This window comes from Hydra vulgaris, chromosome 03, assembly GCF_038396675.1.
Source record: "Hydra vulgaris chromosome 03, alternate assembly HydraT2T_AEP".
Classification (NCBI taxonomy): domain Eukaryota; kingdom Metazoa; phylum Cnidaria; class Hydrozoa; order Anthoathecata; family Hydridae; genus Hydra; species Hydra vulgaris.
The window spans coordinates 29,372,501-29,388,172 of record NC_088922.1 but is presented as its reverse complement, the minus strand read 5'-3'; the positions used below and the strand labels follow the sequence as shown (position 1 = coordinate 29,388,172).

The window sequence follows — 15,672 nt, the reverse complement described above, 5'->3', positions numbered from 1 at the left end:
TAAAATAACAAGTTCAACACAGATTTATATCTACAACCTGTGTTACTTATGTGTATGAATTAATTATCAAGTTATTAAATACTTAAATATACTTTACTTAAATACATCAGTCAAATCTAAAAAAAGTGTTTACTTACTTCCCAGTTTCAAATGCAGTATTAAAATTTTCTCTCTTATTTTCTGGCTTCAAGAGACTAAAATCAAACTCTGTTGGATTAAACCTATGAATAAGTGCACAAAAAACCATTCCATCATTCCAACTTGAACTAAAATTCTTCACTTCAACAGGATAGTCTTTAACCATTTCTTGAACCCAATCCAAAACAATAGATCCAATAGACATCGTTCTTCTTACTACTTTCTTTTTCTCACGCTTCTTCATGCATGGTCTATAATTTTTGATATTAAATCATTTGTTTTGATATTTAATTAAATTATAAAGTCAATTAAAACTGTTAACTTACGCAGCAAATTTCATTTTTTCACTGTCTTTGGCGTCATCATCATCATCATCATTATCTTCTTTCTTTTCAACAGCTGTTGGAGAAGTTGGTGCTACAATACATGCCTTTTGGTCTCTCTCCCTTTGCTCTTTCTCTCTCTGCTCTTTTTCTCTTTGCTCAATCTCTCTTTTCTCTTTTTCTCTTTGCTTTTCTTCTTTTAATTTCTCTTCTTCTGCAGCTTGCCTGAAAAATGCCATTCGCTCACTAGCAGATTGAGACATTGTATCATTAAAGTTGAGTGATTGATCTTTATCCCCACTTCTATACAGCAAAGATTGAGAAATCAAAAGAATAATAAAAAACAACAATAAAGCAAATAAAAAGAAATAAAATCTTCTGAAAATACATCATGTTCTAAAATTAAAAAAACTAAAACTTTTAACTAAATTTTAATATTCTTGTTTAAAAATGCTAATGCTGAAATGATAGGTAATTTAAATAATTATATTATATAATTATTTCTATGTAATTATATAATTAACTTGTAGTCATCTTCAGTTGGGTTTAAAAAACTTATTAAATTTTATATTCAAATATTCTACGATAATAAAATATAAATTACCGTAGAATATTTGAATTTTTTTTATTAAGACAAAATAGGCCATAGCAAAAATTACAATTAAGAGAACATTATATTACTTTAAAAAAAAGGTTAACAACTTATAAGTTATAACTATTATGTGAAAAGAGATATCTAATGATTTAAGTGTTTGTTTATATCTGGATTTTTCCATTCAATGAACAAACTTTTCTTAACTTTAAGCTTGAATTTATTGAAAGCAGAATCCAATATTGAAAAACAATCATTTTTATAATTAGCAAAACAATTATTGTTAGTATGGAAAAATCAAATTAAAGGTTATAGGTTTAGAATGTATTTTAATGATAGAGTTTAAACCTTTTTTGATTTGAACACCCTTATGGTTCAAAACCTGCTGACATTTACCATCTCCCAAAAATGGATAAATTATGTATTGAAAATACGAATTTCATCAATCGACATATACAACTATCAATTGGCAAAGTTTTTAAAAAGTTTACTGTCATCTATAATACCTTCAGAGTTTTGTACAAAAGATTCATTCAGCTTCGTAAAAGATGTTAATCCAGCTAACATTAATGGAAAACAGTATTTTACGACATCACAAGCCTATACACTAACACACCTCTTTGAGAAACCCTTGATATTGTTTTTAATTCAATTTTAAGCACTAATGATAATCTTAAAATCAACAAAATTGATTTAATGAAACTTTTTATCTTTGCAACATAGCAATCACATTTTCAATATAAAAACAGACTTTCAACCAAATAAATGGTGTTGCTATGGGTTCCCCACAAGCTCCTAACTTGCTAATTTACTTATGGGCCATTTTGAAGAAAAATGGCTAAAATCATACAATGGTGTCAGCCAGTATTTAAAAACCTTATGTTGATAACATTTTTGCTGTATTTCTTTCAGAAAATGATGCATGCCATTTTCTTGACTTAGGTACTTCCCATTTTTCATAAGGAAACATATTCAGGTCTTCATACCTCCCTTTTTTTTCCAGTTTTATCTCTTTTTTACACAAATTTAATTAAATACTTAATTGATAGAATCTTTAAATTAATAATACGCAACTTGGTTTTTATTATGACATAAATAATCTTTTTAACATTCTTAAAAGCAACATGTATCTGTCTTGGATTATAAATAAAATTTATAATTCCTTTCTTAACAAAAATAAACTATTTCTACTAATCAATCCAAATCCAAAAACCAAGAAGTCATGAACAACTACTCTACTCTTCCTTATGTTGGTAATATATCTGTTCAAATCAAAGAGTTTAAATTCTATCATTATTGTGATATATATAAATATATAAATATATATATATATATATATATATATATATATATATATATATATATATATATATATATATATATGAATATATATACTGAAATAGCTTGCTCTTTTCTTTAATTCTTTGTTTTTTTTTCTTTCTGAAAACCCTCTATAGTAACCAACGAGTTAAGGCTTGAAATACTTCAAAATTAAAACATTGAAAAACATTGCGCTGCAGCAACCAGCGCTTATGTTTTGATTTCTTTAAAATGAGAGGTGGAAAAAATAACAAAATTTTGTACTCAAGTAAAAGCACTGTTATTTTAGTAAAATTTTATTAAGTACAAGTAATGTCAAAAAGTTTACTAAAGTAAAAATAAAAAGTAGCTCCAATATACTTAGAGTTTTTACGCTTTAATTTTTTTAAAGCTAACATATTACTTTTTTAGCAGATTTTTTAAATTTCTTTTAAAATTATTTCATAATATTCTTTTAAAACTCGAATACGACAGATAAAAATTCGAAACTTCAGCAGTGCAGTGTTTGATGTCTTGATAAGGGGTTGTCCATAAATTGAGTCACACAATTTTTGACTTTTATTAGCATAATATTTTAAATTTTCTTAGCTGCTTTTAGTTAAATAATAATTGTACGCACCTACAAATAATAAGCCTTCAGTAAAAATATTATTTATTACAAAATTTTTAAAAATATTTATATATTTACAAAGAGCCGAGGACGATTAAAAGTTCTAGTTAGGAGGTCATAGTTGCAGAGTAGTTAGATACATAAACTGGCTTAAGTAGGTATAGAGGAAGTTGAGTGTACATACTTTATTTTTTGTGCTACTATAGTTCCAAATAAAGTTGCAATGGACAAATAACTACAAAGGTATATTATTTTTGATAATAACATAACTTAAATAGCTTTATTAGTAACAAGTTAGTGTAGTGTCATGTAGTTATCACAGCCAACTTTAACTGCAGCAGAGTCTACATTAATCTACTAAAATTGAAGTCACTTTAAAAAGTCACTTCCAATAAAATTTAAGTCAGTTCAAAAAGTCAAATCTAATTTAAGTTAAATTGGAATAGCTGCAGTTGAGCGTACATACATTAACTGAGGTTTTATGTTTAAGCTCTCATTTACTCATTCACAATTAATCATTACAAATGTTTTCCTAGATTTGAAACTAAAAAAAAAATTGGCGTTACTAAATCAAATACCAATCCATCTTAAAACAAATTGTCACAAAATCGTTAACCCTCCTCCCACTTTCTATCGTGTGATACTTGTGAACGACCCCTAACTTTGTTTAAAACATTAGTGAAAACTATAAAAACATTAGTGAAAGTTATAAAAAGCGCTATTTTTATCAAATAAAGGAATTAAATCATATTTGTGTTTAAACAATACTAATACTTCAGGGTTCATGGCAGTTTTAAAAATCCATTTTCCCTGAGTTTCACCTAATTTCAAGTACTTTCCCCCTGATTTCGGGTGGTAAAAAGTATATAATTTTCTATGTTCATGTTGAAGGAATAAATTTGCAACTGAATCCATGTTTTCCTAATATTTTTATCAGAATTTTTAAAGAAACTAGATACTTCTTAATTAATTTACAGCAATCTGTTAAAGGAAGAATTTCAAGTAAAAAAAAACTAGTTTAATAAAGAAACAAAGCCATAAAAGTCAAATAAATATAAAAAATATATTTAAAAAATAACAATTTGAATCTACCATTTAATCTTTCATTCAATTTATTGATAATTAAACCCTATTCCTTTTTTTTATTCTTCTATTAGAAACATAAAATTAAATTTTTAAAAAAAAGATATTTTGAACAAAGTAATGTGTTTTAAAAAAATATAAATTTTATATGAGATATAAAATTTATATTTTGGTACATTCTATATCTTAGGTACATTCTATATTTTTCATGGGCTGATTTTACATTGATCATCATTTTGTTTGTAATTTCAATATTATGTGGCTGAAGATTGATAGCATGAGATCTTTAGCTAATTGTCTTGCAGTTATTGATTTTTCATTCAAATTTTGTTTGAATACTAATTTATACTAAAACCATTTATACTAAAATCTCTTTCAACTGAAGCTTGTCTATGACTAAGTGTCAAAATTATTTTAAAGGTTGATGCCAACTTGTTATATTTATTTAGGTTGCACTTTCACAAAATAGAAGTCATCTAAACTATTACTATCTCTATTGAATTCATAAAAATTGTTTTGATAAAACTTTGATTCTCTAAAGAAATTTGTAAATTGATTTATAGCTTTTTCAGAAAAGACTGGTGAAAGATAAAAACTTTAAGCTAATCAACTGGGTCAATAAAGATTTGTACTCCTCAGCAATTTTCTGGAGTCATTGTTATCAATGCATTAGGGTTCAAAACCTGAGAATTGCATATAATGATAAACCCTAATGGAGTTCGCTCCATGAACCTTTTAATTAATCAAAAATACATGTTAGTGCAATCTTTTTGGAAACTTTGAATATCAGTTAATGTTTTTCTTCTGCGAAGAATCTAATCTTGTTTCAGCTGCAAATCCTAGTTTGATTTGATTTCCCTTAAATAGATAATCTTTTTTATGAAAATCAACTTCTGGTATAGACCAATTATCAATAACTTTGTGTTTCACAAACAAGCTCAGTATGGTCCCAACAGTCTCTCTTAGTATACATGAATGGAATCATTGGTATCAGCATATTAGAGCCATATTTATTGAATCAATAAATATGGCTCTAATATGCTGGCAACAAAGCTGAAAACTTCAAATTTTAAAAGAATAAATTTGTCTTTAACAGCTTTTTTGACAATTAAAAGCCTTTTTGATTTGGGTTGCTTTGAAGATGGTAACTTTTCCCAAAACTCAGTTAACTTGCATATATTAGCCAGATTTCAATGCCACAATCTGCAACAGATTTGTTTTCAACCCACCTTGTTGTACAAAAGAAAAGAGGGTATTTTGTTGCATCCGTGACTGTTTCATAATCTTGAGGCCTAGCTAGGCTGTCATGAAGAATTTGCCAACACCTTTTTAGAGTTACATTAATATTTTATGAAGAATTTGCCAAACCCCTTTTAGAGTTTTATTAATATTCCATGTGGTTGATTCGATTTAAAGGCACCATGAATTATATGCAAAGAGCAACTTCCAATATTTATAAGCTGTGACATCTCATTGTTCTTTCTATGTTTATTTAGATCATCTAGAAATTTTCAATTTGTAGAGGGTCCATCTATGGAAACTTAAAGCATTTTACCTGAATCAAATCTTGATAAGTTTACGTTAAAATGAGGAAGAAGGTCAGAAACTGTAGAATGACCAAAAAAAGCTGATGTCCAATATCTTACTTTAACTTTGTCATTGACATCCCAATATCGAACGTGTTCATCTGACATATTTGAGTTATGTAGTTCAAACTCTCATCAAAAGATAAGATGTCAATCTGATTTTGTGATTTCTTTTTTTAAAAGTATCTTGAAGTATGGTGCTAGTCCATGGGTAACAATGTATGATACTTTTGAGGAACTCACAAATTTATTTTGTCAATATTATGATAGTTAAAACTATTTATGCAACATAACACATTTTTTTACGTTCTACGTTTTCAGGCCAACGTTGTAACCGTTACTATGCAAAATACTAATATAATACTAATGCAAAATACTTGCGCTCAAAGTTGAACACTTTATAAAAAGCCAATAATTAAATAATTCAATTTGTGCAAACATAAATATAGTAAATGTAAAAATATTGGATTTTCTTCAGATTGTAAAAAAAAATAAAAATTAGTAAAAGGCCCATATTTAGATAAAAAATAATAGGCCCATGTTGGACTATAGCATGACCTCTGGGCCACCCCCTTAACTATAAAAATAAATACTGTGTTGTATTTATTGTATGAGTGCACAAATGAGTGTAATAACTATGTTATTTTATAATTAATATTCATTTTGCAAACAACCAAACTTATATTATTATTTCTTGCTGGTTGTAAAAACCAGCTAGGAAAATAATGTTAGTAACTAGATTATGTTTACCATAGTTTTTTAGTCTGCATGATTAAAAATCAAATTCAACTATAATGATGAAATATAGTCAGCAGGAGAAATCTTTAATATTAAAACTTTTTAAAATTATATATTAATTATTTGTAATTTATATTACATGTAGCTATTCCATTAACTTTTCAAGTTTTTGTTTTCAAAGCAAATAAAAGTTGTTGAAACCACATTAAAAGTGTAAGCTCAAAGCATATAACACAGACATTTTAAAATTAAACCAGGTTTAAACAACAGTTTCTTAAAAATTTAACTTATTCAGGGGCCCTTATACTAATAATATTTTTTAAATTAATAAAATTTATGATACAAAAACATGTTTGCAAAAACATAGTAACTGTACAATAAATTATACATTGTTACATTAATTACATAAGTCAAACTAATTTATAAAAAACATTACCCAAAAGGTTTTGATGGTATTGGCGATTGATCTGAAAGTCTGGAAGAAGAACCACTGAAAAAGTTGCTTGATTTTGTAGGTACAGGAGAACGATTTCCAGTCCTAGCTTGGTTTAATCCTGAATTAATCGATGAGAATGTTCCAGAATTTTCTCTCTATAAAAGCAAAAATATTTGCAACAAATGTAGAAAAATTTTATTATACATTACTACATAGTCAAATTTCTTTAAAAAAAATTAAATAATAATGTAGATGTCATAAAAGTCTGAAAGTTTTGTGAATTTAAAAAGTGGTTGGAATGTTTTGGGACAAATTATTTTCTCAAAAAAATCCATTTTAATAGTTTAACTAAAAATACCCTTGCAGTATAAAATTTACACCATTACCATTGCAATACATATTTGCTAATAACAAATTAAAAAGCTATAATAGTTAACGATGATGCAAGTTAAGTGCTTTGGTTACTCCATCAAACTTCTTAGAAGTAATAAAATATGACTGACCAGTTGTGGCTTTGGGTTCGATTGCTAGCAAAAGATCATTCAAATCAATGGTAAAAATATCTGGAGGATCTCTGGAGGAGAAAAATTGACCTGGACCATGAGGATAAAAGGAAGTTCATGGTTACTTCTCTTTTTTTTGGATTGCTCTCCAACACACAACCTATCCACCAATGTTCATCATATTCTACAACCATGTAACCAGTAATTGAACTGAAGTTGAGCTGGCTAACATCTTGTGACATAATTTTTTTTAGTTCTAGACACAGAACTGGAACTATAATCTTGTACTTGAAGTTTATTTGTAGATAATGGTTTAAATCAATGAAGTTTTTGGGTACCAGGAATCGTTTTAGCATTTGAAAATCTTTCCTTCAATATTATGGATTCAATTTGCCAATCATTTGCAGTGAGGTATTCAAAGGAAATTCCATGGATATTTTCTTCAGCAAACGTATATAATTGATAAGTAGTAATTATTTGGTCATGGTATGGACGTTGTAAGCTTGCTTTTGCCACTTCAAGTTTAACAGTTCCTCCAACTCATCACAAAGGCCCTTACCATGACTTGTGGCAAAGAAACGCCATTTGGCTGGAAAACCAAAGTCCTCTTTGTGATAGCACAGATTTATTAAATTCTTGCAGTTTTTGTATTTTGCTGCACAGCCATCACTAAAATATGTTATTTTTAATACCTCAAATTTCACTTTTAAAAAAATAATTAATTTACTCTGGAAAAAACAAACTGCAATTGTGTCATGAGTATTACATTCCAAAAGCAGCACATAACTTAAATGACATAAATTTCCTTCAAATTTATAATAAAAAACAAAAGGATGTAAAGTTGCTATTTGTCCAGTGATATCCCTGTGCTGCATCTTGTATGATAAATGTATAATTTTATGAAAAATCACCAATAACCAGAAATTCTTTATTGGATAAATTGTTTTTCTTCCAGTCTAAATATTTTGCTTGCTCTTGAGCAATAAAATCATATATAGTAAGTGTTTTCAAGCTCTTTAAAAATCTTTCAATAAATTCATCAGTGGACTGTATAAAGGTTTGAAGCTGGGACCTATCTGTTGTAGTCCACTGTTTATACTCAATTTCTTCAACTCCTTTAATTTCTAAGCATTGCAACAGCCATTCCTTTAGCATAGCAACTCCAGGGTAATTTTTACACTCGTCTAGAGGACATGCTGGCAAGATAGGATTGTATTGGATTTTAGCTAAAGCATATTTGTAGTTCTTAATAGGGGTTTCTAGTTCATCTTCTAGTTGTAAATCATCCATATATGATCCGACTATCATGAGCCTAACATTTTGATGAATGGTACATACACACACAGTGAGTACCATTTGCTCCTGCAAAGACACATTCTTTTGGACGTAGCTCTGCAAACTTTGAAAACCAGATTCTTATATTTGGATACTTTTATGAAAATAATTGATAAACTTCCTTCAAATTACTTAAAACTAATCTTTTCTGAATATGTTTTCTTTCCCCATTTTCCATAACAGATAGAAAATCTTTTTTTCCAGGCATTACACGGCTAACAGTGTTAGAATAAAACTCTTTTACCATATCTTTCACATGTACAGGTAGTGATTTCGCTTTTTTTGGATTAAGGGATAAAAACTTCTTTTGCTTGAGATACAAGTTTATTTCCTTATAACAAACTATATTTGTGTTATTTTGATAGCATTAATATCTTGATAAAATTATCTTTTAAAAGCAATATTAAAAGCAAACAGCAATACTAGTAATTAATTATCAAATAATTACTAATATTCAGGGTTGGCATTAAAAAACCCGCCCAATAAAACCTGCCTAAAAAAACCCAGGTAATCAGGGTTTTATTGGGTTTTTTTAAAGATATTTAATAAGTTTATAAACTATTATAACCAACATTATAACTATAATATTATTAACTAAATTAATTATTGATTATTATTATAAACTAAATTATTATTAACTATAATAACCAACAATAACAGCTCTCAGCGCAGGTTTACTAATATTTGGTCATTATTTGGAAACTCATATCACAATTTTTATTCAAATATTTTTATAGATTAAGATTTATTTATCTTTTATGTTATTCACCTCCCAAGGTGAATTTAAATTAGGGTGGCTCTTAAAACAACATTTTTGAAAAAAACCTGTTCCTACCCCTTTACTTTGTTCTATATAATACTAAAACACTAGGTTTAAAATTTTTTTGAACAAAAAATTATTTTAGGGGTAGCTCAAGACCCTTAAAAATTTGACTGGTCCCTAAAATTTTGAAAATAAAAGTTCTTCTAAAGTATGTCAACCTGGTACTCAAAAGAAGCGAAATTATATAAAAATTTCAAAAACAGTAATCACTTTACAAAAAAGCATGTTTAAAAAAACTATTTTTTTAAAACTTGAAAATAATGACTTTTTTTATTTTCAGCTTAAAAACAAAAATTTTTATGCATATATTTAAGAAAAAAATTATTATTTTGTAAATTGATTTGTATTTTTAAAGTTTTTATATAATTTCGCTTCTTTTGAGTACCAGGTTGACATACTTTAGAACTTTTATTTTCAAAATTTTAGGGACCAGTCAAATTTTTAAGGGTCTTGAGCTACCCCTAAAATAATTTTTTATTCAAAAAAATTTTAAACCTAGTGTTTTAGTATTATATAGAACAAAGTAAAGGGATAGAAACAGGTTTTTTTCAAAAATGTTGTTTTAAGAGCCACCCTAATTTAAATGAGTATTAGTGGCCTGATAAGGCCACTACAGTAGAGGAGGCTACCTTATTGTGGTTACAACCCTCTCTCAACTCTTTATCTCTTTAATATGAACCTTTATAAACAAGGTGGCTGCGTGGAGAAACAAGTTTGTTCATTTGAATTTCAAGTTCAAATTTGAAGTTTAATTAATTCTCCAACCTTCTTTTTCCCATTTCTTATTGACATTTTTAATAATATAAAATAATACTTTTAAATCTAAAATAAATCAATACATAGATTTAATGTGGAATTTTTTTTTTTTCTATTACAGTTTTAAGTTATATTTAAAAATCTTTTTCAAAATAGTTTGAAAAATTTTTGTTATAAATTATTTTTAACATTACAAAATATATTTTAAATAAAGTTAAAATAGAAAATTAAACTAATTTTCAATATCATTAAAATTTTTTTTTTTTACAGATACAAAATAAAAATAAAACCCATAAAAATTCAAATTTACCCAATAAAACCCAAAATTACCCAAAAAAAACCCACTGGGCCGGGTTTTTTTTAAAAAAACCCAGGCTTTTGCCAACCCTGTTAATATTGCTGCTTTCATTGACAACCTACTAGTGATTACCTGCTAGTACTGGTGGCTGATATGATTTGTATCAATCTAACCCAAGCTATTTTATAGTCAAACATGTGGTTATTAATCTAAAACTTTTATCACATCCTACTTTAGTAAAATCATAATTCTGAGAAATATTCTGAGAATATTTTGATGTAAAATTTATTTTTTTAACAGGATGTTTTTATACAACTTGTTAGGTTGTGTTAGAGCTCTTGAATTTTGTTTATTTTATAGATAAACAGACTTAAAAGACGTATGCTTAAAACATAACACTCCACAATTTTATAAGAAATAACTTTTATATAAAATTTAACAATTTATGCAAAACCTATATATTTTTTTCTCTTTTAAATAAATAAAGAATTGAAAGTCCCTTAATTTGTTTGAGAATTTGTTAAAATTTGGTTGTCATCGAAGAAAAATTGTCATTAAAGTCAAAATGTTTTATACTCTTTAAAATTCTAAATGTAATTTATTTTACAACTCTTTTTTAGCAAGGTCTTATTTATTAATAAAAGAAAAGATTGTTCAAAAAACTTTATACCAAAATTATTTTTAAAACTTTAAATAAAAACTTTATAAAAATCTTATAACATGGTGCAGTTGGGTCTGGACTTGAAACATGGTATATTTTGTATCATTAGTTCTATAAATACATACTTCTGTTATTTTAAATTTGACAAAAATTACTTGGTTTTCAAATGTCTTTTTGTTGATAAAATCAAAAATTTTATTTAAATTATCAATCATTCAAAAAAATAAATTGATTTTAAATCAGCCAACTCTGTCTGAAACTTTATTAAAACACATTTTGAATGACATGTAAAATAATATTTAAACTTTTGTTTCTTTGGTTATTCAATATATTAATAATAAAATAAATAACGAGTCTTTATTTGTGAAACATTTTTTTAAATGTCTTTTTTTTTTTAATGTTGATTGAGGTATAAATTTAATTAATATTTATCAAACTCATACATAAAAAACAATTTTTTAAAAGTTAAAAACAAGGGTTTATAAAGAAATAAAAATAGATTACCTCAATGCCATAGTCTTCCTTTATATTTTGACTATATCTATTTTTCGATGTTACTTGTAGATTGTTTTGACTTAAAGATTTTGCTTGTAAATTCGATGTAACCTGTAAATTATTTTGACTTGAGCTTAAAGATTTTGATTGGAAATTTGATGCAACTTGTAGATTGTTTTGACTTGTACTTAAAGATTTTGATTGGAAATTTGATGCAACCTGTATATTGTTTTGACTCAAGCTTAGAGATTTGTTCAAACTCTGAGACATTTGTGATGTTGGGGACAAAACATTTAAGTTTTCATTGCTGCTTTGGCTAAATTTGTTAGTATTTAATGAATATTTGTTGAAATTGTTATTTAAGGATTTGGCTTCTAAAGTGTCATTTACTAGCACAGAATTTCTATTTCTTAATCCATTATCTTTTACAGCTTGTAAACTGCCACTTTCCAAATTATTAGTGGAATATGATGAAGTATCTTGAAACTTGCTTGAAATATTCACATTAACTTTATCAATGGAAATACCAGGAACAGTTGGGGTATATTTATTAGTAACAAAAAACTTTTGTTCTTTTTCTTCATCACTTTTTTTTTTAATATATGAAGTACCAAACTCAGGTGTGGTACTTGTCTCCTAAATCATAAGTATTAACATATGTAAATACATAGAAGTACATTAAAATAAAAATTAAAATAAAATAATTTAAAAACAAATCAAAATAAGTAATAAAAACAAAAATCCAGTTTTTTATAAATATTATTTTAAATGATTCTAACTTGTTTTGCTGCATTTTCATCTTAAAATAAAAATAAAAAGGTAATATATATATATATATATATATATATACAGGGCCTATTCTAGGAAAAAAAGTTGGTCCTCAAATTTTAATTTGTGCAGCACCCAAATGGGCGCCCAAATACGGTTGATGCTATTGAAAACAGTCTAGAATAGCCCCTGATATATATATATATATATATATATATATATATATATATATATATATATATATATATATATATATATATATATGTATATATAGGGCTTGTATATATATATATATATATGTATATATAGGGCCTGAAACACGCCTGTAAACGGTATTTTTAAACCTTCTAGACACGATAAAAACGCTTAACTTATAACGAGTGTAAAATTACACTCGTTCAAAAGTTTGGGATGGTCTTTGCTACTTTTGCCAAACGAAACTTTGCTTTTAATGTTCTTTTCTAATATTGATCAATGAAATCAATTTTTGAGATATTGTCAACCCAGCCAAGCATTATAAATTGCAACATTTCAGTCTTCTGCTGTTTTGATCTGATGTCAAATATTGTTCTTTTTTAATTGTAATAGGCTCAAGTTGATCTGAAGTTGGAATATTTTCAGGACTGCCAGTAGTTGTGGGTTTGCTTTTTCAGTTAGGAGATTTTTTAGAGTAAGCTGTGGGTGTTGACTTCTTAAATGTGATGAAAGTCCGCTAAGTGATTGAAGTTTTGGATTGTGCGATCCACAAGATATTTTCAAATTGCAGATATTGCAAGTTGCATATTTGGAATCACTGGCTGTTACGGTAAAATGATTCCACAAATAGCTTTTCTTTCGATTATTTTCCGAGGTAAAATTTAGCGCTGAGAAACTTTTGATGAAATTATTGATTTTGGTTGCTTCACTTAAATGTTTATTCATTTAAAGAATGATTTGAGAATAGTAACTTGAAACTATTATGTAACGTGATTTCAATCAAAACTTCTAAAATAGCTATAATTAAAAACTGATTTACTAAAAAACAATTACAATTAGGAATCCCACTCTAAATTAAAAAAAAGTTATCTAAACTTTAAAAAAATCTTATAAAAGTTTCGGTTCATTTCGGTAATGGTTTTTCATTTTGGCCGAAACAGGAAAAGTAAAAAATTGATGAAGCAGAAATTTCGGTTTCGGCTGAAACCAAAGGTTTCCATTTACTATATACATATACATATATAAATATACACACACACACATATATATACATATACATATATATATATATATATATACATATATATATACATACATATATATATATATATATATATATATATATATATATATATATATGTATGTATATACATATATATATATATATATATATATATATATATATATATATATATATATATATATATATATATATATATATATATATATATATATATATATATATATATACATACATGTATATACATATCATGTATTTATTATACTTACACTAATTTATTATATTTACATTAATTTATAGTAATTTATATATTTAAAAAATTTGTATTTTTATTATACATTTTTATTACATATTTAATTATGTATTTATTAATAACATAACTTTTGTATTTAATATATTTATGCAAAAAATTATGTATTTAATAGTTTACAAACCATTTCGCATAGTATAGTAATTTTTAAAAAAAAGTAATACAAATAAATTTTCCTTTTCAAATTTTAGGTTTTTGAGCTCAGAATGTTCTTTTTCTTAGATAATTTATTTTACAAATTTTCTTTTTATTTTCACCGCATTTCAGTTGTCAAAACAAATTGCGTGATCAAGTTGTAAAAATAAAATATTTTATGCGTGTTCAGGAATGGCTTTCGGATCGCAGTTCTTTAATATTTATCGGACATGTCCAACAAACTTGAGTCTTTATTGGACAATTTGTCCGGTAGAAAAAAGTTTGTTATTTCGAGCCCTGTATATACACACACACACATATATATATATATATATATATATATATATATATATATATATATATATATATATATATATATAATCAGGGCTTAATTTAATTTTTTAAAAGGTCCCGGACAAAATGTAAGATCAAAACTTGTTTGGGTCGGAGAGTGTCCGATCAAATTTTTAAAACATAATTTTTATGGTTTTATGAAACCAAGTTATGCAATTGAAATCTTTGTCATGTTATTCAGTTTATTTACATTAGTTTAGTGAAATTGTAGTTTCTTTCCTTATTATTTAGAATATTTCATCGCAGATTTTTGTTTTTTAATAAAATAGTTTCAATTTAACGGGTGATGCGGAAGTTATCAGAAAAATCCTAATTTCATTATTTGAGCATAATAATTAGTTTTTGTGGTTTTATGCGTAGGCATAAACATTCTATAAAATATAAACTTTATTATTTGAAACACAATTATTTAAAATGAGGTTAAATGCAGCTGAACGAGAATCTTTTTGAAAGCGACTAAAAATGTTTTTTGTAAATAAACCTAATATAAAAAATAAAAAAAATCGTAAATCATTTTGAAAAGGAAGGATTTGCTCGAAGTACAATATATGATAACCTAAAAAGACTTGAAACTGTTCAATCGTTTTCTGATAGAAAGCACCCTGGTCGTCCAACATCCAGGACTAGAGAAAAGAAAGCCGAATTAATGAGACTTGTCAACAATCGAAAAGGGGTCAGTCAGAGAAAAATAGGTATTAAATTCGATGTAAATCAATCGACAATTGCTCGTCAGTTAAAAAAATGAATATTAAATATAGAAAATGTGAAAAGACTCCAAAATACACTATAGAACAACAAATAAAGGCAAAGAAAAGAAGCAGGAAACTAGTTAACCAACTCTATAACACAAAATCGCTTTTAGTCATCGATGACGAAAAATACTTTTGTTTTGCAGGGGACAACATGCCTGGAAATTCTGGATACTACACAAACAACAAAAAGACATGCCCAGAAAGTGTTCGTTTTATAGGAAAAGAGAAATTTCCAAAAAACTTATTAATGTGGATAGCCATATCTGACCGTGGTATATCCGAGCCATTGTTTCGCACTTCCAAGGCTGTAAGGATCAATTCATCAATCTATATTAATGAATGTTTAGAAAAACGACTTTATCCATTTATTCACAAGTATCATGGAGACTTTAACTATTTATTTTGGTCAGATTTAGCAAGTTCTCATTATTCTAAAGATT

The 15,672-nt window shown here is 26.5% G+C and overlaps 1 protein-coding gene across 3 annotated transcripts in view; it reads right to left on the bottom strand.

The window, feature by feature from the left end:
• Window positions 1-15,672, bottom strand: part of LOC100201027 (putative uncharacterized protein DDB_G0282499) — a 49,608-nt gene that overhangs the window by 6,949 nt on the left and 26,987 nt on the right. For all 3 annotated transcript variants that reach the window (XM_065792898.1, XM_065792897.1, XM_065792896.1), the window contains 4 exons: window positions 11,707-12,333; window positions 6,827-6,981; window positions 465-764; window positions 138-389 (listed from right to left, as the gene is read on the bottom strand). In XM_065792898.1, the coding sequence (XP_065648970.1) occupies window positions 138-389; window positions 465-764; window positions 6,827-6,981; window positions 11,707-12,333 (1,334 nt within the window). The remainder of the gene's footprint in view (window positions 1-137; window positions 390-464; window positions 765-6,826; window positions 6,982-11,706; window positions 12,334-15,672) is intronic.